Raw genomic sequence first — 24,429 nt, forward strand, 5'->3', positions numbered from 1 at the left:
CGCAATGGCCGTCTGTCAAATTATGCATAAGCGTTTTGGGCACAACGCCCAGGTGATTCAGAGTTGTCTGTCATTCTGGCAACAAGCTGCTGCTGGGGGAAGCTTACTGCAGCTTGCGGCTTTAGTTCATAAATTGGCATTAGTGCCCGGGGATTCTTTCCCACCATTGCTGGCTGCTCTTCGTATGGACCATGAGGCAATGGATCGGCTCACTAGCTGATGCAATTTTTATGGAACGTCAGCGGCAGCTTAATAGCTTTTATGCGTTTTTGCGTATCGTCGAATCGATATTGCAAACACAATATGCACGCTGCACTGTGAAGAATGTCTACAAGAATTGGTTGCTTAACTATTAAAATGAAGATAAGAACTTAAATAAGAATCTTTTTCTGTTTAAAGGTTTTATTTATAATATAACTTATCCCAGAACAAATATGTTGGAAAATAGTTTATATCATGTTCCATACAAAGTTTAGATTTAAGGTTAGGATTTCAACCTCACCAAAATTTAATGATAAGCCGGCGCAGTATTTATTAGTCATATTGGACTGGAGCTTAACTAATACACTTACAATTTGTAAGTCTAAGAAATATTGGAATTTTTAAATCATCTAGTTTTCTGGCACCGTACATTGGTTGCAGTTTTCCATTTGAGCGGTATAGTCCTCGATCTGAATAGTTGTCTCAAAAAAGTTGTACCTCAAATGAACCGCCGAAGTAGCTGCGTCTAAAATTTGTTTTGAATCCGCATTGGTTGCTGTAGGGGTAAAGGAAAAGGAAAGTAAAAAGAGCAAGACAACAAAACTGATTAGCAAAATGAACGCTGATAACTTTGATGAGAGTCGCATCCAAATTGGTTGCGCTTAAAAAGTCATTTAAAAAATAATTAAGCTAATTGTGTACGTGGACATGAAGTGATGCCCCAAACCCAATGGACAACGCTGCCACCACCACATCCAAAAGCAACACAACGACGTGACCATCAGCATAACAACACACCAGGACCGAATCCATTGAAATAATTACGGAGCACAAACACAGAAACAGGCAGACAGACAGAACACATGTGGAGCCCCCTCTTACGCCTATGGGGTATCCCAGTAGGTTGTTTGGTTGATTCCCCGAGGTTACTTACCAATGGCCAAATGTACAGATAGCGCCACTTTATTAATGCTCAGCGCCCAGATGCGCAAATTGTGAACACGCTCGACACCGTTAATACGCTGGAATATCTGCAAAACTTCGGCATAATGCATATAGTTTGGAGTGCCCTCCATCAGCACCTGAAAATTTCGTAATGAATTGTAATCAAGTATTAAATTTTAAATTTATTATCCACATAAAATTGAGTAAAAACATCATCCATAACAAAATTTTCGTGTGACAGGGTTCAGAAAGAGATAATAAATTTCCATCAACTTTCATCTAGAATTCTTCTTGTACATAAATATATTACATGTTATCAAGGGCACCACAGAAATTACTAGTGATTTAGGTAATCACCAAGTGCCCAACCAAGCTTTAAAAATGTCGCCATATCAAAAGATTCGGAGCTTTTATCCTAGAAGTTAACCTTTTTTTTGTTTTAAGACGAGATTCTATAAATACATTTTAAAAAATAGTAAAATATACCGAAGGCTATGTTAAGACTATCGATATAAAACTGTATTTTAAATATACGGTAGAATACAAAAGCCAAAGCAATTAAGACCCTAAGATTTAACAAATGCATTTGAAGCTCTATCTCTTAGTCTCTGAAACCTAGTGCTTCACACGGACAGTCAGACATTGCTATAACGTCTCGCCTGTTGACAAGAATAAACAAGTCATAAATACAATAAAAATCAATTTGAAATTTAAGAAAAGTGATACCCTGTAAATATTTGTGTATATGGTAAATTTCATAGTACTGCAAGAAAGAAAGCAACCTTAATAATCTATGAATTAAGTTAAGAATAAGAATACAAATCAATTACGAATTCAAAATTTAAAACAAGTAAGAAAGCTACAGTCGAGTGTACTCGACTGTGAGATACCCGCTACCCATTTTGAATAAAAGCAATATATTTTGCGGTATTATTCTCAAAATATACCAAATATACTGCAAAAATACTAAAAATATACCGAATGGTATATGTGGTATATCGATAAAGTACCGCATTCAAAATATACCATAGACGGCTCAATATACCAGATTGTCAGCCAAAGTAACTAAGACCCCTTGTAAGTAGGCGTTTTTGCCCATACAAAAGTATTTCTTTAATAACTTCGACAATTTTTATCTGATCGCAACCATTCAGGAATCATAACTACTATAGTTATTATTATATATACCAAAATTCGCAACTCTAGCTTTAAAATTTGATTTTAATTTGATTTTAATTTGATTTTTTTGATTTGCGGGGCCGGAAGTGGGCGTGGCAAAAATTTGAAACAAACTTGACCTGCGTTCAAACATAACAAATGCTGTCGAAAATTATAGCTCTATCTCTTGTAGTCTCTGAGATCTAGGTGTTCATACGGATAGACGGACGGACACACAGACGGACAGACACACAGACGGACAGACGGACAGACGGACATGGCTAGATCGTCTAGGCTGTTGACGCCAAGAATATATATACTTTATAGGGTCGGAGATGCCTCCTTCTACCTGTTACATACATTTCCTGCCGGCACAAAGTTATAATACCCTTCTACCCTATGGGTAGCGGGTATAAAAATACATATATGTACTTTATAGGTTGCGAGAAGACTCGTTCTGACTGATACATACATTTCCTGCAGGCACAAAGGTGTAATACCATTGTACCCTATGGGTAGCGGGTATATGTTAAAAAAACTTACATATCTAGTAGGATGGTTCTGATGCTCTAGTTCGACGCAGAATCGATAGTCTTTATAATCAGAATTTATAGTCTTGCTCAAGTAGGTATAATGTTCTGTTAACCTGCAATGCCTTGTTCTTAGTTTTTGTCTAACCCTTCCTCATATCCTTTGATTAACCACCACCTGCGGTATTGATCCTGTGCGGACACCTAAGCAGGGTTTCTCTTAAATCATTAAACCATTGTTTGAATCACTACATGACTGCCTAAAAAGATAGCACTTCTTGCAAGGGCGCGTACTCGAGCTAAAATAAGCAGTTGGTCAAACTAGAGATGATAATGGCGGTTATTTAACTAAACCATAAGTAAGTAATGTGCATTTCTATGTTAATGAAATCAAAGGCTAATTATATACTATAAATGACTCTTCGATACCGAACTTACATTTTGCTAGCCCTATTATACGCGTAATAATATCCATAGCCTCTCAAATTCAAGTTTTAGGCCCGAACAAATTACTCGTACGGGTACGGGATAATAACTTGGATTTGAGAGGCGATTGATATGAGCATTCTAATATGCATTTAATCAGGCTGTAGATACTAGCAAAAAGTGTTTGTCCGACACTTTACAACGAATAATTATGTAGTTTTCAAGCAATTACGTAATTTTGAATTTTAGAAACTTAATTTTAATATACTTACCAAAAGTGCATCCTTCATAATTGTGAACGTTGTGAACAGAACAATAATGGAAAAGACAAATGTACAAATCGGGTCAACGATAGCGTATTCGGGATAAAAGTAGATGACGCCGGCAGCCACAAAGACGCCAACACTTTGGATCACATCACCAATAACGTGTATCAGGGCTGCCCTCACATTCATGTTGACTGCCTCGTGACCCGCATTGCCCCCATGGTGATGGGCGCCTGGAGCTGTTTCTGCTAGGACAGCAGCAATTTCCAGATCCAGGCTAGGATCCACCAACTTAGCATTTTGATACGAGTAACTAGGCAGTCCTGCGCCAGGCAATTCCGCATCCTCTGGATCAAAGGCGACACCACCTTCGATACGCTTGGTAGGGGAGGCGGTACATGGTGTTGAGGTGGCATGCACATGAGCTGTGATCTTATTTTCTTTCATCGATTTGGATGTCTTCTTTGTGCTGTTGTGACTGTGGCTGTGACCATGCCCACCGCCCAGACTGTGGGAGTGACCATGCTGCAGCTGCACGCCCATGCTGGTAAAATGGTAAGAGAAATTGAAAACGTTATCACAAATATTTAATATACTCAAAAATGTTGCAAGCCGTCGTACCCAGGCTCCTGTGTGTGCTCCCCTTTTGTGAACCTCCCCTAATACCCTGTTGTATCCTCTACTCCTGGTATTCGGCCACGAGTCTTGAGCCGCAGAACAAAAACAACGCATACAAAAGCTTTTTTGCCACGCGGCCGACGCTTCTCAATTGTACGGAATTTTATTTCAGCATTTTAATGCACCAACAGCCGCTCAAGCAAATAAACAAACAAACACAAAGCGCACAGTGTTGCAAACCACATAACAAGGGTAAATTTAGATTATTTTAAAAGCGAGCTCAGATGGAAAGATCGGGGATCACGATGAGTGAGGGCACTGCATTTTTTTAATTGATTAAAAATCTTCAAGTTTTAATTTTTATTTCTTATATCAATCAAATTGCATATGCTCAGCTCTTTGGAATTGAACAGACATCATTTGGTCCCATTTTCTTAACAACCAAGAATTGTTGTTAATTAACTTATTTTTGTTTATAGCAGTATTACACTGTGCACTTGTTTTGTGTAACGGAAGGTGAACGAGTCGCTCAACCGCCCATGCAACCAGGTCCGGCCGGTCGACCCGATGGTGTGTGGATCCAGATGCACCCACCGCATGCAAATACAAATGTATTGTCGAAAGTGGTGACTCTCTCGCCACCCCCCTCGCTGACATCCTTGCACAGCACCACTATACAGTAAAAAGCAATGCTCGTCCCTTATTCCCTCGGTCCCCTGACAAGCTTAGCATGAACCAGGCAGTTAATAGCTTGGCACATTGACTTTGTATTCATTTTTAAATTTGCCGACGATTTATGGGTTTTCTATTTTGGGAAAAAGGGCCATGACCAAATGCCGGTCTGTTGTGGCTACCGAAAGCTCGCTGGCTGCATTTATTCGCTCCTTGTTGAAAACAATCCAACTCCAATTTGGACATCAATATATCTACTATTTGGAAAACTGGCATAAATTACGAATAGTTACAGCTAAAAAAATGTGGACGTTATCGATTGCGAATAATAAACCAAATGCGACATTAACTTAAAGATATCAGTGGCTAATTAAACATTGAGTTATTGAAATTTAAATAAACTTCTGGGAAAAAATTTAAAAATTATGATTTTTTAATTCGTAGCCAGTCCCAACTGTATTGTAATTAAGAGTTAGATGTAATTAAGAAATTTTTAATATCCAAATATTTTCAAATAGAAAATGTTTTCAAACAAATGCGCAAATATTTATTTTACATTTAATATTATAACTACATAAAGATTTATCAAGAGTCTTATCCATCGAGTTATTTCAAAATTTTTAAAACTAATGAAATCAAAATACATATAAAACTTACAATTTTCTAAAATTGCATGTGTAAGACAACAATTATCTGCCCTGAACTTTTTTTGAATCATAATAAGTGCTAACATTTGCATTCACCCAAAAAAAAAAAATATTATCACAATGCTTAACTACGTATACCTTTATCTGTCAGCAGAAGGATTCTAAAATGCAGAAACGTTATTAAGCGACATTTTTACTTTGTGTAATTTTTTTATATACACTACCCAGGGTAATTATAACCTTGGGACTAAAGTATGAAACTAGTATAAGCCTGCTTGTTATTATTGAACAGAAGAGACGTTATAGCCATGTTCATTTGTTTGTATGTCCCCAGATCTCAGAGACATAACAAATATACTGTTATTATTACATGCAGAAAGTGTTTTTGATTTTTGGCCAGTTCACTTTCGTTCTCGCAGTTCGATTAAAATTAAATCAATCAAAGTCAATCATTATTTTAAAGTTATTGATTTGGTGGCGATCAGATAAAAATCTTAGAAGTTATTCAAGATAATAGTAATAATATATATGACAAAAAACGACTGCTGCTGTCGGACCTTAATTGCTTTGATTGACAATCTGGTATATTTTGAACCATTTTCTATCATTTTAATGTAGTATATCAATGTTCCAATTAAGATTTATTTATTTTAATTTAATATCTTTGAGAACAATACCGCACTGTTTTGCTTTTGCAAAATTCGTTGATGAGCAGCAAACAAATTATACTGGGAATTAGTAACTGCGCCTGTACTGGTTGTCGAGATTAGCCCATTTCCCGGCAAAGAGTTTCGACTGATTTAGGAGTTTCAACTTTGAACTCAAGGCATTTGCCGTCCAAAACTTGATTCGAGACGACTAAGTGCTGCGTGTGTGACCTCGAGCGAAAAAAATGCCAATGCTTTTGCTGCAAAATTTCTTCCCCAATGTCTCACTTTCGTTCTTTCATTCTCTCGCTCCCCATATGCTACTCCCCATATGCTGTGCTGTGTAGTCATTTGGCGCCCCATTGTTGTTCCAACTGCGTCGTTGAAATTTGTAGCGCGCAATGAAGCATTCCCCTTGATTTTGCGGCATCTTTACTCGCCTCGTTAGAGGCCAACAAATGATTGCAGCCATGACAACGCCAACATCAGGACAGAGACCAGAGATGGCTGGACTAGCTACCTATAGCTACAGCAGAGCTGTTGAGCGGAGCCAACCAGAGCCTAGGATGGCAAGCCAACGAGCCATCGCGAAAGGCAACAAAACAAACCCAAGCTCCTCTGGTTATTTCTACTTGCGCCAACCAACATGTCCTGATTTAATTGACAGGAACATAAATATTAGCACATATCTTGGTTCGCCCGTATAGCACCTCCTCTCCCATCTAGCATCGTATGTGACTGGGAATCGAGGATGATATTGGCGAATGTCAGCCGTCTGAGTTGCTCGTTAAACTGTCACCCTATATATTTCACGATGGCAGCGCGGTGAGTGAAAAAGTATCGGGCACCTTAAATTCGCTCCTCATAATGCCCATCTTAGCACGTAGTAGTATTATTTACTTATTTATTAGTATTATTTTGAAAAATACCCTTCATATATTATTTTGGCGACATTATTCTTAAAATATGCCAAAATACTATAGAGTTCAAAATATACCAGATTGTCAGCCAAAGCAACTAAGATCCCTTTTAGGTAGGCGTTTTTGCCCATACAAAAGTTTTTCATTAATAACTTCAATCATTTTTATCTGATCGCAACCAAATTTTCAGGAATCACAAATACTATAGATGTTATTGCATATACCGCGACACTAGCTCCAAACTTATTATTTTTTATTCTTTTTTTCTTCAAGTTTTATTCAAGTTTTGCCGATTTGCGGGGGCGGCAGTGGGCCAGCCGGCACAAAGTTATAATACCCTTCTATCCTATGGAAAGCGGGTATAAAAAGGCTTGCTGAAAACACTGCGCTGCGTTGATTACGTCACCAACAATTTTTTATATTTTATTACTGCGTATAAGAAATATAAATTTGATTTCTCGACTTCATTTTGTTATTTCTAATTAATTTTTTTTTTTCGATGTTTCGTTTTGCTCATTTGTTGCTTTGAACTCATTCAAAGCATCGCATAGTAGGCCAAAAAAATATAAAAATTGATTTTCAGCTATTCCAGCAAAAATCAGTTTTCTATGCTGCTCCCGACTACTGTGATTTGTAAATGTTGTTCGTACTTCACGTTTTACGTTGTTGTACCTAAACATAGGCAAGTCCAACAAAACTCAAGTTTGTGCCTTACCAAGGCTTTTGCTAATTGAATTTAAACTCTTCTCAATGCTACTAAGTAAATCCTTCAAACCTTCAAATGCGAAAGCAACCACAACAAAAGCAACAGTAAAACCAAAGATAACAATACCAAGAACATCGACTAGTTCAGAACGAGCTGAAAAAGGAGACCATTTCATTTAATTATTCAACGTGCCGCGAAACACGTTGACGCAAGTAACGCTTAAAGCGTTGACTTGATTTTCCCGTTCTCTGATGACGGAAGATAGCCCAAAACGGCAACCGGACAGCACTACCATACCGCGTAGAAAAGCGTTTTTCAAATGATGCTTTTGCTGTTGTTATCGTCGACGCTGTTATTGTTGCTGCCGTTGCACGTTTTTCACAATCAATTCACGTAATCAAACAATTCAAGTGGCAAACACTGAATTCGCCAACGTCAACTGGAAAATTTGCGCTACTCCAAGCAATATGAAGGGAACGGAACAAAATGGAATGGAATAGGTTACAAGGGGGGTCGTTATACGAATACACATACACACATCGTCACGGGCACACAGACATGCATGTATATGAGCATGTGTCAAGCATTGAAACGTTTCGATTTATTCGCCAAAAACTATACTTGGACGGTCACGTGACCAAGCAGACACTAAAGGCTACTGCTATAAGGCAATTCGGGTAACGGCTACGGGTAGGGGTAGTAGGAATAAGAGATGTAGGAAGGGTAGCAAGAAATAGTATTTGAAAACTACAGTTGCAGGTGCTGCATGAGTTGCAATCAAAACAAAGAATGGAAAAAAAATTTATAAAATCTAAAAGATCTATCTGTTGAATATCAAATACTCTTTACGAAAGCCCCTTATATGTATATGTATGTACATACTACATATGAATTAAACAATTTCAATATGTGTTATTTTATGTATGTACGTATGATTAGAAGTTATTACAGAAAAGTATGCGCGAAAATTACATATTCTAGTTGAATGAGTGTTCAATGTTACTAAAGTTAATTTTAATTGATGTTAAGTTTATCTATAAGTTGACAAAGTAAAAGCCCAAGCCAACGGAATCACCCTCAAAATAGAGCACAAGCAAAATTCTACCTTGGGACTAGCCAAGACAAACACAACAAAATCGTCGTCGCAGTGAACGTTGTAGTTGCTTTTGGTTTTGCCTTTTGTTGACGTAAAAAATTCGAAACTTGCGGAAAAAGTTGACGCTAAAATGTGGAGAAATTTGCCGCAATAAGAGGTGGATACTACCAATTTACAGGAGGAATGGTTGGTTGGATGGCTGCATATTGTCGCCCTGCCAACGGAGTTGCCACAGTTACATTGTTGACCCATTTGGTACCCAATAGTCGGCTAGTTGATTGCGCCAATTGCAATTGGACAACTGCCCAAGGGAGCTGCCAGCATCAGGCGACATTCGACATAAAATTTATTTGCAAGGTTTCCGAATCTTTTATACTTACATGACATTAACCAAAATTGCAAGGCCCGATGTGATCAGCATGATCTTGGCATTCACCTCATAGTCACCGTTGATGAGACGACCGATTGCCAGCCAAACTAGAATTCCAGTAATCACCCAGATCATAAACACGGAAGCAATGGCACCAATAACCTCTGCACGATACCAACCAAAGGACATCCTGATTAAAAAAGTAGGAGATAATTTGCTTTAGTAATAGTCCAAGAAAATGGAGAGCTTGTATACACTGCTGGTCTTAGGTTTGACGCACCAACTTTTATTTTAAATAAAATGCTATATTTATAATAATGCTTATTCTACAATAATTGTCCAAAAAGCTTCTCTTATCAGAGTTTGAATCTTGTTCGAAGAATATGTGCTCATAGCTGGTTGATTTGCGAAAAAATAAGTGTACATTTGAAAATTCCAGAAATTTCTATGCCAATCAAGATAAATCGCAGCTACAGGACTGGTGATAGATATTTAAAAGATCCAGAAGAAAAAAAAGAGCACTATCTGAACAAGCAGTACACAAAATTGTTATAATTGCATCGCATTCGACTAAGTCCGCAGCTAAGATTAAGGAATTAACCGGAGTAAAGCAAGCCTTTCAGCTGTTCAGCATACAAGCAGAAATGCAGAACACCTAAAGCGTCTAAAAATCAAGAACCTCCTCTGAATGCAATACGCAAAGAAAAACGGCTTCAATTCGCGAAAGAATACATCACGTGGAATGCTCAAACTGACACTCGGCTTAATGATTGGCGTTCTGTTGTTTTTTATTGATGGAAAACTTTTTAATTTAGATGGCCCCGATGGCTTTCAATATTATTATCACGATTTACGAAAAGATGAGCTTATATTTAAGTCCCCACCACAGCCGAGAAGGTGGAGTAATGGAGAAGGGTGCCATCACGTTTTACGGAACAATTGACTTGATTTGTATCGATCAAAAGATGAACGGCGATGGCCATTGTTGGCCAAAGCAACTAAAATCCTTAGTAAGTAGGCGTTTTGCCCATACAAAAGTATTTCTTTAATAACTTCGACAATTTTTACCTGATCGCAACCAAATTTTCAGGAATCATAGCTACTATAGTAATTATTGTATATACCTAAACTCTAGCTTTAAATTAAGCTTGTTATTCGTTTTTTTGATTTGCGGCAGCGGAAGTGGGCGTGGCAAAAATTTGAAACAAACTTGATCTGCGTGCAAACATAACAAATGCTGTCAAAAAAATTATAGCTCAATCTCTTATAGTCTCTGAGATCTAGGTGTTCATACGGACAGACACACAGACGGACACATGGACATGGCTAGATCGTCTCGGCTATTGATGCTGATCACGAATATATACGTTATAGGGTCGTAGTTACCTCATTCTATCTGTTCCCTGCCGGCACAAAGTTATAATACCCTTCTACCCCCATGGGTAGCGGGTATAAAAATGCCTTCAAAACTCTGATAACTCTATTCTTAGAAACTGCTTTATCCGGTAACAGTGAATACTAATTTGTGGAGATTTAAATAAAGATTTGGGAGAAAAAAGTTATGAAATAAAAAAAAATTATTTAATGTAATATCCTAATAATTTGGAAATTTAATGAGCTATTATACACAACAGGTTAAATATTACAGAACTAGGGCAAATCTCTATGCATTGAGATTTGAAAAACGCTTCCATTTCGGTTGTGTGGCATCTAAAACCTCCCAAAGTTTGTTTTCGGTTGGAATTTGTTTGGCTTCTGAGGTTTTACTTTAAAATGAATATGGGTAATTCCATGGCGAAATTTGTCCCATGCGAGACTTTTTACAGTACACTGCAGTGAAAATAACATAAACTGAAACAATTTTAAAAATAAGTGAATGTTATTCTTAAAGCTCTAGATAAGCACTATATTTAGAGCTAAGATTGATTTTAGGAGCTTGATTTGTTTTCCGATAAAATATATTCGTTCATTTTTTGGTTTTGCGAACGAATTGGTTAATTTTTGCAATTATGACAACAGAAAACAAAACAGAAAAAAAAATCCAAAACCATTCTTAGCTCTAATTAAAGTACTTATCTAGAGCTATAAAAATAGACTTTTCTTATTTTCAAAATTGTTTCAGTTTATGTTATTTTCAATGTAAAGAGTCTCGCACGGGACAAATTCCGTTTTGGAATTACCATATATCCAAATTTTTACCAAACACACATTTTTCGATTTATAAAATATAACGGGAGTGCCAGAATTTTACATTGAAAATAATGTGAGAATATATTTTGAAAATAATTAGTTTCTGAGTAGTAAAATATTTTTGTTTACCACAATACTGCGAATTCTTAAAAAATTCTTCAAGGAGGAAATTGAGGAAATATTAAGATGCTCGTATGAATATATTCAAAATATGGGAAAAGCTTTTTTAATTTGAGTGTCTCGGATTTCTACTTAATGCAGGGAGTGCCCGATTTTGGGTTGGGTTCTTAGTTTAGTTGTTCCTTAATGTAATGAGCACATTGCATGTGCGGACATTTTTTGTGGGTTCACAGTCAACACCTGAAGAATGACGACGGCGCTTGTTCAATTAAAACACCATCCAACAGAGGACACCACTCTCGTTATAAAATTGAAATAGTGGCAATGCCAACTATTTTGCCTCCCCACCTGGCGGCTGCTAGTTAGCTGTTAGCCAAGCCGCCACACTGCCTTCTAACTAATTAGACACCGGCAGTACCTACCTACAACGCAAAATGCGAGAAACGAAGGCCTCGCCATAACAATACAATTTAATTTCCAGCAAACATTCGTTTTGCCCCTTTTATTATATTATATTATATTATAATTTATATGTATGTATGTACAATATGCCTATGTAGTCGCATGTACGAGTATAGATTCCCTTGCAACTTGAAAGTGCAGCCATTTGCTTAATGACCGCCTGCCGGTCCCCTTGGTTCAGTTTCTGTCACTGCAAAGAAACCAAAGGCACAACGTGGCGACTGCTGTTGAGAGCCTCGCCAGCGACGTTGCCACCTCATACAGGCAGTCGTGTCATGGCACATTGGGCTGCATTCTAAATAAAAATAACAATAATTATACTGTAATTTAGCATTAATTAATATTTCCTAATTGTCTGAATACACATGTAGTTTAATTTCCCGCCATCGTTTAATAGTAGTCCACAGTTATTCGATTCAATTGATTTCATTATTTGTTACCATTAATTCCCTGTTGGTCCCGACTACTTCGATAGCATTTATATACCAGTGTGCAGTGTGCAGTGTGCAGTGTGCAATGTGCAGTGCTCCGTTTGTGTTCTGAATTTGCCTTTGCAATTGTGCAAATGTGTTTTGTTTTGATAAATTAGGCTTGTCAACTCGGCAATAGAGAAGGGAATAGAACCAGAATGGGTGCAGGAGCTGTAGCATTTGCAAGTAGTAGCTGCGAGACTAAGGAGCGCACTGCAAGGGTGGAAGAGTAGGGCGAGTCCAACAATAAACTGAGCCTCAAAACCAGACGTTTCACATGCTCCAAAAGCAATGGCAATGGCAACTGCAACTGCAACAGCAACGAGTATACTAAAAAAGAAGATGCAGAAACTCTGAGAGGCAGCACCAGAAAATTTACAAAATTACCATGCAACACGCTTGAAATTGCAAAAGTTTTTCATTATTCACTTTGTGGCTGTAGTCGAGTCGCAGAGTGAGATTTTTGCATGAATGAGCAGAACGTGCCATGCGGACCCAGTTGAGGACGAGAACGAGAATACAAACAAAATGGTTGGAAAAAACCCACAACGATGGGTCGGTCGCCTTAGAATTTTTCTTCATGTAAAGCCACTAACGAAACGCAGCTTCCAAAAACCAATTGAAAAATGTGCAACGGTCAAATGCGAGTAGTATGCGCTGCAGTAGGAATAGAAGTAAAGAATAAGAACAGCAGAAAGAAATAATTTGGTAAAAAGGCTTTTCGTCTAATTAGCCGGAGACGAAGTCAGACAAAATCAAAGTTATAATACTATTTATTCGGGTATAAATATGTACTATATATTCATATGAGTATATTCGTAATTAAAAGGTTACTCATTCTGTAAATATTAGTAAATTATTATTTTCATAAAAAATTAATTTTAATTTTTCATAATTTGATCTTTTAATTGCATCTAATGAACTTATTAAAATATTAATTTGAAATTTTTACGCTGAAACTTATTTACACAATGCATGTGCAATCGGTGTATCTGTAAACACAACAGCACTGTCGCACTTATTCTGCCTCTTTGTTTTTATTTTGTTGTTTTAGTCTCCTACCGAAAACAAATAAAAGCATTAACCCATTCAAAATTAAATTAAGGTATAAGCTCCTGCTCTACAATTTTGTATTTAAAGCGCTATCGACATTCATTGTGCGGACACGCTTGCAATTCCAATATCGATATCATCCAGACAGCCCAGACAAAAATCTTAAGAATCGTCACCGGTAGTCCCGTCGGCAAAAGCTGGTAACCTAGTAATCAGGACAATGAGTGCGAGTGAAAGGGGCTCAGCGTAGTAGTTTGAGCGAGACGACAATGAATTTGTGCGTTAGACCATGCAATAATAATTTTTTACATATTTAGATGCTAATATTTAATGTCTCCTTGACATTTTTTAAAAATGTAAATTGTTTATGAACATAACTTAAAAATATATGTTATAATTCTCTACTTTCTAATTCTATCCGTATCTAAGGCTTAATTTATCAAAAAATTCGTCCACAGGCAACCTTCAACGTCGAAAAACGAACACGCACTTTTGCTGACGAGACTACCTTCTATAATTGTATCATGAATTGTATCATGGACACCGGCTCACCGTGGTATATTCGACACGAAACAGAGAAAAATCTGTGTTCGCAAACCTCACTAGACTGTGAAGCCATTCTTAACTTCGACGTACCGATAAGAGAAAAAGTAATGAAAGGAATGCTCAAATTTGAATTTGCGGTATGTGAATGCAAAAGGAAATAAAAAGCAAATTTCTTAAAAGAACACGAAGTTGATTATTGCGACATTTAACACTATTACCGTTCTGAGATCGCGAGTGCGCATCTACATACTTACATACACATGTACATAGGAACATTTTGTGACAATCACACCCCGGTTCTCTTTGTCCTTCTCTTCAATATTTTAGTGGGCTTTTTTAAACTTTGAGTGATGCTACAGAAAACAACAAAATTCTGAAAGCAAAAAGCAATTCGAATATTTCGTTGATGGCATTGATATGCGATAGATATTGATATTCGCGATAGTCGGTTGCCAGCGTCCGCTGATCGTTTCTATCACACGATGCACTCACATATAATATTAGAGAAGTTGTTCATCTGAATTTTCAATGAAAACAAACCTCAAAAACAAATGTTCTGCTAAGGAAAGAAGAAAAGGGATCGAGGGCAAGAGCTAGGTCTAGGTACTCCCATTTAGCCTGAAGTTTGTATAGTCATTCTCCAATTGCGACAAAGAACTTCATATATAGTACATGTGTATGTAGATTCATACATAAGTTCATATGTCCGCTTAATAGAAGTGTCCGCTATGGAAAGATTCAATTTATATTTACACAAGAAAGCTACAGTCGAGCCTGCTACCCGTTCTCATTAAAGGCAAAACATTGTGATATTTAAAAAAATACCAAATTCATATAAGGACAAATATAAAAATATACTCAAAAGGTACAAAATATAAAAAAAAATGTCAACCATAGTAAATTAAAACCCAACAGCAGTAGCCGTTTTCTTCCATATTATTTTTTTATAACTTCTAAAATTTGTATCTAACTAACCAAATTTTCAGGAATCATAAAGACTAAGGTTGTGATTATTTATACTGTAGTTTGAGGTTTACGCATACTTGATTTGCGGGTGCAAATGCAATTTAAAAAAAAAAAAAAAAGAATTTGTAAATTGGTAAATGCAAAGCAACGGACCAAACATATAACATAAGTAATTTTAAAACATATAACATAAGTAATTTTAAAACTAGGGTCTCGATTTTGTTCATAAAATTACAATTATAGTCCTTATAATTCTTGAAAATTTGATTACTATTAAATAACAAACATCGAAATTTATAAGAATAGAGAACTTAAAGTGTCGTCACAAGCTAAATGAATATTTGTTGACAAAATGTTCCCTACATTATTGATTTTTTTCACTTACCGTTGCGTAGATGGACGTCCGGCTATCCAGATGGCAAACAGTGAGATCATAAAACTAGCAAAATCGGTGAGCAAGTGTGCGGCATCTGTTGCAATAGCTAAGCTGTTCGATAAGACGCCTCCTGCCACATGAACAGATAAATATACAACAAAATTAAGCTGCAGATCCAAAAACGAGATTCACCAACAGCAGTCGCCTGGCTACCAAAACACCAAAGAGGAGGAGCTTTTCATTTTAGCAAGCGTATCGACAATTCCTTCAATTTCAATTTGAACAAATCGTAAAATGCAGAATGTAAACCGAATGAGTATGGCATGGAATGTGCTTTAGATGGGCACATTGTAGGTAATGGCAATGCGATTAACATCTATAGCGGGTGAAGGCAATAACAACATTGGCACAGTGCTGGAGCTTAAATATTAAATCAAACAAAAAAAACTGTTAGCCCATCTGATGACCATATTGTTGCACTTCCTGTGCTCGGTTCTTAATCGTCTCGACATCTTCCCTTCTTACGGTTTGATTGATTGACTTTTTCTTTTCTTAGCCCTTAGGTGAATCAAATCAGTTTGGAAATTTAAAATCATTTAAAAATGGGAAATATAATATAAACAAACATGAGTATAAGAGTCAGAGATGCTTGACTTCAATATACCTCGCACCCATTGCAACTATGTATTCTTTTGTTTTTTTTTTTAATTGTTCATCCATTGTTCATTCATTATTCAATACTTAAAACTTCCCGATTTTAATGAGTTCTGGACTAGGCCAGGATATGTGACTCACCTACAATTTCCGCAATCATGAAAACCAAACACAATATACTAGCAATAATAAGCTTACGACGCGCCTTTAAGTCCACACCCTCACTACGTGCCCGATGACAATGGTCCCGAACTGAAAGTAAAAGTTGAATTATTATTATTATACTTTTATTATAAACAATTGTAGTAAATTCAATACAAAATTAACAAGTGTGCAATTAAAGCTCCAACTAAATTACGCCCTATTTTTTTTGGGTATATATCTTTTTGTACCCACTACCCCCATATTTAAACTTTGTGCTTGAAGGAAATGTATGTAACAGGTAGAAGGAGGCATCTCCGACCCCATAAAATATAAAAAGTATATATGGTATATTGTTTCTGGTATATGGTGTACTCTATATTATATTTTGAATTTAGTACTATATCGATATGCCAAACACAGCCTCCGATATCTTTTTGGAATTATTACCAACTAATAGTTGGTATATTTTTAGATTAGGGTCTAGCTCACTCGACTTTACGTTTCTTACTTTTTCCATGTCCATATTAAAAAGGTTAAACAGCAAACAGGAAAGTTGTAGTGTTTCCAAAATCCTCAGTAGTTCATGGCCACTGTGGATATCCATTTTTTACTGTTCTCATTAATATGGACAGGGAAAAATGGAGTGTGCAAAACCAAACCACTGGAATATTACCTACTCCTTGATCTCGACCAATTGCCCCCTATCTCTTTGTTTGTGTTTTTATTGCTTCACTTCTTCGCAGCATCCTTGCCCAAGTGTTATGCCGATTACATATTTCCGAAACAGGCATTTAATTTTATTAAACATGGTACGTGAATTATGACCATCAACTCTGTTTGCATTGGTTGTCATGCTTGGGAAGACCATCTCATACACGACTTTGTAAGGGCTCAAACTGGACTGGAGCTGGGGATGCATGATTTGGAGTCAGCGAAAACATTTCCACGGGTTTTCTCTGGTCGAGTCTGGTCAGGTCGCGTGGGGTCGGCCAGGAGCAGTCTATTAAATTCTTTATTGCATTTGTCGCAGCAGTATATCATGCTTTGTCATTTCCGTTGCGTTTTCTTTGCACTCTTTTCCTTTGCTCTCTTCCTACTTGTCCCTTACCAAGTTCATTTTGTGCCCGTTTCTTTTATTCCCTGGAAACAGAGTTCAGGGAAGTAAGGATTTGTAGCTGCACGAATCACACATTTCATAGTACAAATACAGAATGTGCATATGCTTGGCTAGTAGCTCGACGTTGCGCGGTTTCTTCATTTGAATTCAGCCTCACTCTTACGTCGACTTTGCCATCCTGCTCGAACCAAAAAAACGCAACGAATCTGCGCCTTATACTCCAACACAATGTCAGCAGCGAAATTAAATTCCAATGCATATCCCAAGTTTACAGGTACGGATTCCCAATGGCCTCAGCGTATTTCGTACACACACACACACACCAGCTAGTTGCCTCTTGGTTCAGGGTGAGTCTACCTGGACGCCCTCATTTCCATCGTTAACGTTACCACTGCAGCTGATGCATAAAAATCACCATACTTGCAATTTAAATAACACCAATTCATCTGCATCTTTAATTGGTCGCCTTGGTCGTTCTGTTTGCTTGCGTCTGTGTGTACAAGTTTGTCACAACACTCGAAAGGCGTTTCCCTGTTTGCCCACTACAACTTGACATTTATTCATTGAAGGCCCCATTCTTCCTCGAATGTCTGACACATATGTACTCACCCTGAAATATTTAAGATCAGTTTCATACATTCACAGTACTAATTATATAAAAACAAATGTATAAAATCAACGGAGTTATGCACATAGTTGAAATTAAATCTTTTTCTTAAGAATAATAAATAAGACCAAGTTATACAAATAAATATATATATACATATACATATACATATACATATACATATACATATACATATACATATACATATACATATACATATACATATACATATACATATACATATACATATACATACATATACATATACATATACATATACATACATATACATATACATATACATATACATATACATATACATATACATATACATATATACATATACATATACATATACATATACATATACATATACATATACATATACATATACATATACATACATATACATATACATATACATATATACATATACATATACATATACATATACATATACATATACATATACATATACATATACATATACATATACATATATACATATACATATACATATACATATACATATACATATATACATATACATATACATATACATATACATATATACATATACATATACATATACATATACATATACATATACATATATACATATACATATACATATACATATACATATACATATACATATACATATACATATACATATACATATACATATACATATACATATACATATACATATACATATACATATACATATACATATACATATACATATACATATATACATATACATATACATATACATATACATATACATATACATATACATATACATATACATATACATATACATATACATATACATATACATATACATATACATATACATATACATATACATATACATATACATATACATATACATATACATATACATATACATATACATATACATATATATACATATACATATACATATACATATACATATACATATACATATACATATACATACATATACATATGCATATACATATACATATAAACGTAACAGAACGTAAAATACTGTTTAACTGCTGAGGTAGATGGAATATTGAATATTAGCCAACAGTCGACAACGAGCTCCGGCTAGACCTGATGTAATGTCGTTAAGTTCGTTCGTCTGTCAATAACTCCAACAAGGAAAGAGGAACTGGCACTTATTTTTCAAGCTTCACTCACGGAAAAGGAAATTAAAACAGAGCAGCTGGATGACTTTGAAGGTGAATATTCTGTACATAGTTTGTAGTCCATTTTTCCCAATTTTCGTTGTAGAGAAATAAGCGGAACATTTATTACACTGCGTTGTCATACCTAAATAATGAGTCTATTCCCGCAATTTATAGCATATGACAATAGTACAAGCATAAATTGTGATTACGCCCAGGCTACACATCTGCTGGTGGCAATCCTCATGCCTCGTGTCTTCTACTAGTTACCACAAAATTGCGACCAAGCTTCGGAATCATTAACTGATTGATGACGAAGTGTACACCGAATACAAAAAGTCTTCTCGTTGTAGGAAAATTGTAGGTAGGGTAGAAGCGACCAGCAGTGTGAATTTTTTTTCCAGACAAGGTGAATTTGTCACCATCATTGTCGTGGCCTCGTTTGACGATAAACACGGCCGTCACTCATTTCAATTTCCATGTCGTCTGTCAATTAGCGTGCATTACCGGGTAATAACACACAAATTGCGAATAATTTTCGATTTTCAAACTGAACACATACAAATATTTCTTGAAGTTTAGTTAATATGATGCTTAACGTTCTAACGCATTTGTCGAATATATAATAAAAACTGCTATCTCTATTTTCGTAATTTTAAAAACCCAGGCATAATTTATATTACTCGTACCTTATAAAAACGTTGCCGTGTCCTAACTGCTTAGCTTTGTTTTAAATTGTGAAAATTAGTTGTTATATATTTTTGTAAATTCATCGCTATTGAGCAAATTCTTGACGCTGAATTGCCAAAAATGTAAAGGTGCGAACATCTTGTCTGTTGTTTAGCAAGCGCCAGTCAAACTGCTTGCTAGAAAGTTGTTGTAGTTAGAGATTAAATATTTTACAATCAAGAACTTTCGTCTTAAAAATTGTTTTAAAGGACAAATTCTTCTCGTGGCTCAGATGGTCGAAATATCGCGAACTATTCTCAATTGCAGTCTAAGAGTTGATAAATATTTCGTAAGTAAGGTGATCAACATAAAACTAAATTAATAACTGAATGAGTGCGCTAATTAAATTAAAAATTGGTAAAATAATAAATATATAATTAGTTAAAAATGAAAACAAGACATAAAGCTATGATTTTCATGTTTTTCACGGACTTTTGAGACCAAAATTCTTAGTGCTAAGACCAAGATCATGATTTTAGAACATTTTTCCCGGGCATTGCTTTACTTAAATATATTTATTATATAAAACTAGCCATGTATGTAAATATTTTTATTTTTATCAAACTATAACCTGCTATATTTTTTATTACGTCAGTTACAAATTTTTTAAACATCTTACATCAATTATATTCAATTTAATGACTTGGATAAATACTTGCATTTTATTAATAATTATTATTTTATATTCTTAGAAGCCAGCTGCTTTCCATCAGTTTAACTTTCTGCCTGCTCGTAATGTATGCAATATAAAGTAAATATATTCTTAATCAGCGTCAACTGTCGAGACGAGATATCCATGTATGAAACACTGGATCTCAAAGACTATATGGAGCTACAATATTCAGTTTTCAGCAACACTTGTAATCCAGTTTGTTTTAGATTTGTTCCACACTTCTGCCCTCAAAAATCGAATTGTTCAATTACCGTGATCTCCAGTGTTTCATATGGAAATACACGACTGGCAGTCGGGGATGTCTTTATCGTCTCGGCCAAATATAGTTTGCGTTTAAATTAGTAGAGGGTATTTCATAGTCTAACACACTCGACTGTAACTTTCCTACTTGTTTTTTTTTTTATTTAGACTGTCCCATATTTTTAAAACTTCAAAAACAGTAAATTTTAATCCATTTAATCCATTTAAAGAAGTAACTTTGAATGGATTACAATTATTATCTTACCATGGACGCGGATGTTGAACGTGATTTTAGTCAAATTATCATAGTACGAATTTAAATCAATAAATGAAATATTGAACATACGTTGCAATTGAACAAATTATCCTAAGCTCTTACAGATGACTTGGTATATTTAAACCATTTAGTATCTAGCATGTTTTTTCTGCAGATCTGGCTTACTTGCATGCCTGAAATCTAGCAACATTGAGACTCACTCACATATTCGAGTTGATGCTCATATGCATGTACAATAAAAGCAAAGAGCAAATCTAAACAATAACTACTATTGCGAAAAGGGATGTGCCAGAGCTCGACTATGTATTAACACGAACACCAGGTTGAATATGTATAGTGTGTTTAACCGTTTGATATAGCTTATGAATTTGGCGCACAAATTCAATTGATTAAAAATGAAAACGGTAAAAACAAGTAAGAAAGTTACAGTCGAGTGTGCTCGACTGTGAGATACCCGCTACCCATTTTTAATAAAGGCAAAATATTGCGTCGTATCATTTTGAAAATATACCCGAAAATACTTAAAAAATACTAAAATATACCAAATGGTATGTTTGGTATATCAATATAGTACCGCATTTCAAATATACCATAGACGGCTCAATATACCAGATTGTCAGCCAAAGTAACTAAGACCCTTATAAGTAGGCGTTTTTGCCCATACAAAAGTATTTCTTTAATAACTTCGACAATTTTTATCTGATCGCAACCAAATTTTCAGGAATCATAACTACTATAGTTGTTATTATATGTACCAGAATTTGCAACTCTAGCTTTAAAATTACGCTTGTTATTCGATTTTTTTTGATTTGCGGGGGCGGAAGTGGGCGTGGCAAAAAATTTGAAACAAACTTGATCTGCGTGCAAACATAACAAATGCTGTCGAAAAAAAATTATAGCTCTATCTCTCGTAGTCTCTGAGATCTAGGTGTTCATACGGACAGACGGACGGACACACAGACACACAGACGGACATGGCTAGATCGTCTCGGCTGTTGACGCTGATCAAGAATATATATACTTTATAGGGTCGGAGATGCCTCCTTTTTACCTGTTACATACATTTCCTGTCGGCACAAAGTTATAATACCCTTCTACCCTATGGGTAGCGGGTATAAAAACGGATGCAGAAAGAATTATGAAAAACATTTACCGTTCACGTTGTGCGTTGTTGAATCAGTGAATGAAAGAATTTTGGCAAAGAATTTTGCATAAATATGTATGTACGTATGTTTATGATCGTTACAGCATACATATTTGTATGTACATATACTTACTGACTCTAAGGTGTACTTATATACTTACATAGTTCACATACCCTATATTATAGAACATTATGAAAAGTCTTACCTTCAACTTCAATGTTATTTGAACGACCATGCAAACAGAAAATCTGTGAGGGTACTGTAAGTGGCGTGTTGTTGTTCTCGCCACTGCAGCCCCGGTCTGTTGTCTGTAGAAGCGGCGTTGGCGTAGTCCCGTAATTGTTGCATCTTCTGCAATAAATGTACGTGTACATGCATACATACATATGTATGAAAGTTGTGATCAATTCACGTAAAGTGTCGTTTATGCTTCAAAGCTTTAATTGTTTGATTTTTTAAACGAATGCCAGATGGATACGTTAAATCAGTACCAAGCTCAAAAGAGAATTAACTGCTTGTGCATGTATGTATATGTATGTATGTAAAAGCATATACCACTCAAAGCATTTACTGCACATGTGTTCGCCTTCTCTCACTTTCATATGTATATAAATGTATACATATGTATGTATTTAGGTATGTATGTATGTATGTACATATGTAGGTATGACTATGTTCCAGTAAAAACGGGAATACTTTGAGGCGAACAAAGTGTATGAAGAGTTTTTTGATAGGTGCTAAAAAAAAACTGCAAAAATTCAATTTGAAGTTTTGTTACTTAACCAAAACTACGGCGACTACTTAATGGCACGCCAAAAAGCGTCCTCGCATCAACAGTTTGAGAACAGAGCCGTTGCAAGTTTACACTATATGTACATACGTATTTAGTACATATGTATGTACATACTACGTACTTACTTTATGTGAGTCAGATGTGCGTGTGTGCATGTGCATGTGAATGAACGTAAGTGTGTGTAAGATGTTTGGTTCTTCATCCCGTACGCTTTGGTAATGTGGGAAGAAGGAAAGTGGCTGAGGTGGCATAATTTTTTACCACGAAAAGTGCAAATGACGCTAAACTACTTGCTCTGCAAGTTTGCAAAAGTAATTTCAACAAAAAAGGGAGAAAATGGTAAAAAAAAAAAATTAACGAAAATATGTACATACATACTACATACATACATACATACATATCTACATGTTACAACTACTTAACTTTAAATTCATTTTACACACGCGCCAATTGTTAGGACTCACGGTTCAGAGTTGGCTACTTTCACGCCTATTAAATATAAATTAGCAGATCATTTGGCCACTGGACTTATTTTACATTTTTATGCTAATTTATTGCAATCTATGCACAGAGCACCATGCACATGTATACACTGTAATAAATTAACATGTATACGTATATGTATATATATATATATATATATATATATATATATATACATATGTATATAAATGTATTTTTGTAATTGAAATGTTCTCCTAACAGCCTCGATTCATGCTGTTGCCTGTTTTTATCTCACTTACGTCGCAATTGGAGTATCTTCGTTTCTCGACATTTTGAACTGAAATCCAAATGAATGATGAACACAAAACGATGTACACACAAAATTGAATGACACCTTCACAAGAAAACGTTCAAAAGTGAACTGGAATTGTTTCTTATAAATGATCCCTGTCAAGAGGGGAAGCTGCGAGTCACAGTTGTCAAATTAGCGTCGGCGATAAAATCAAAGCAAACAACAGATAAACGACTGATAAAACTTACAGTCAAACAAACAGTACAACTAAACTCCTAAAGTATGCATGTGTGTACATATGTACATGTACATTTATGTACATATGTATATTGTAAACAGGGACGTGTGCAAGCACGTTTCACATACAGCAACTAAGAACTTAGACTATTATATACATATATATGTTTATGTGTATATATGTACATACATATATGTATGTATATATGTATGCACACGTATACGTTCGTGAACGGTATAATACATGCATATGTACATACATATGTATATATGTATGTATGTATGTATGCCTACAACTAAGACTATAAAATAAGCATTACTTCGAGCGACACACAATTTTATTCAATGAATCAAATTCTGCATTTGATTTTAAATACATACATATATATATATATATATATGTATTAATTTCTTAACCTTTTTTCGATACTATTTTCGATATTATCCAAAGCTTCTAAATGATATCAATTAATCATTTAGGATATGTACAAAATGTACATACTAAACCTGA

At 35.5% G+C, this 24,429-nt stretch overlaps 1 protein-coding gene across 1 annotated transcript; it reads right to left on the reverse strand.

The window, feature by feature from the left end:
- Positions 1-412: 412 nt before the first annotated feature.
- LOC117565173 (zinc transporter 2) lies at positions 413-23,845 on the reverse strand. Its single transcript, XM_034244164.2, has 8 exons — positions 23,689-23,845; positions 22,358-22,503; positions 16,181-16,291; positions 15,395-15,515; positions 9,213-9,392; positions 3,533-4,070; positions 1,136-1,283; positions 413-757 (listed from the first exon to the last, which is right to left on the reverse strand). Exons 1-8 carry the CDS (start codon positions 23,718-23,720, stop codon positions 612-614), a joined length of 1,422 nt encoding a protein of 473 aa, XP_034100055.1. The 5' UTR covers positions 23,721-23,845; the 3' UTR covers positions 413-611.
- Between the last annotated feature and the right edge of the window lie 584 nt (positions 23,846-24,429).

Source organism: Drosophila albomicans, unplaced genomic scaffold (genome assembly GCF_009650485.2).
Source record: "Drosophila albomicans strain 15112-1751.03 unplaced genomic scaffold, ASM965048v2 utg000125l_pilon, whole genome shotgun sequence".
Lineage (NCBI taxonomy): Eukaryota > Metazoa > Arthropoda > Insecta > Diptera > Drosophilidae > Drosophila > Drosophila albomicans.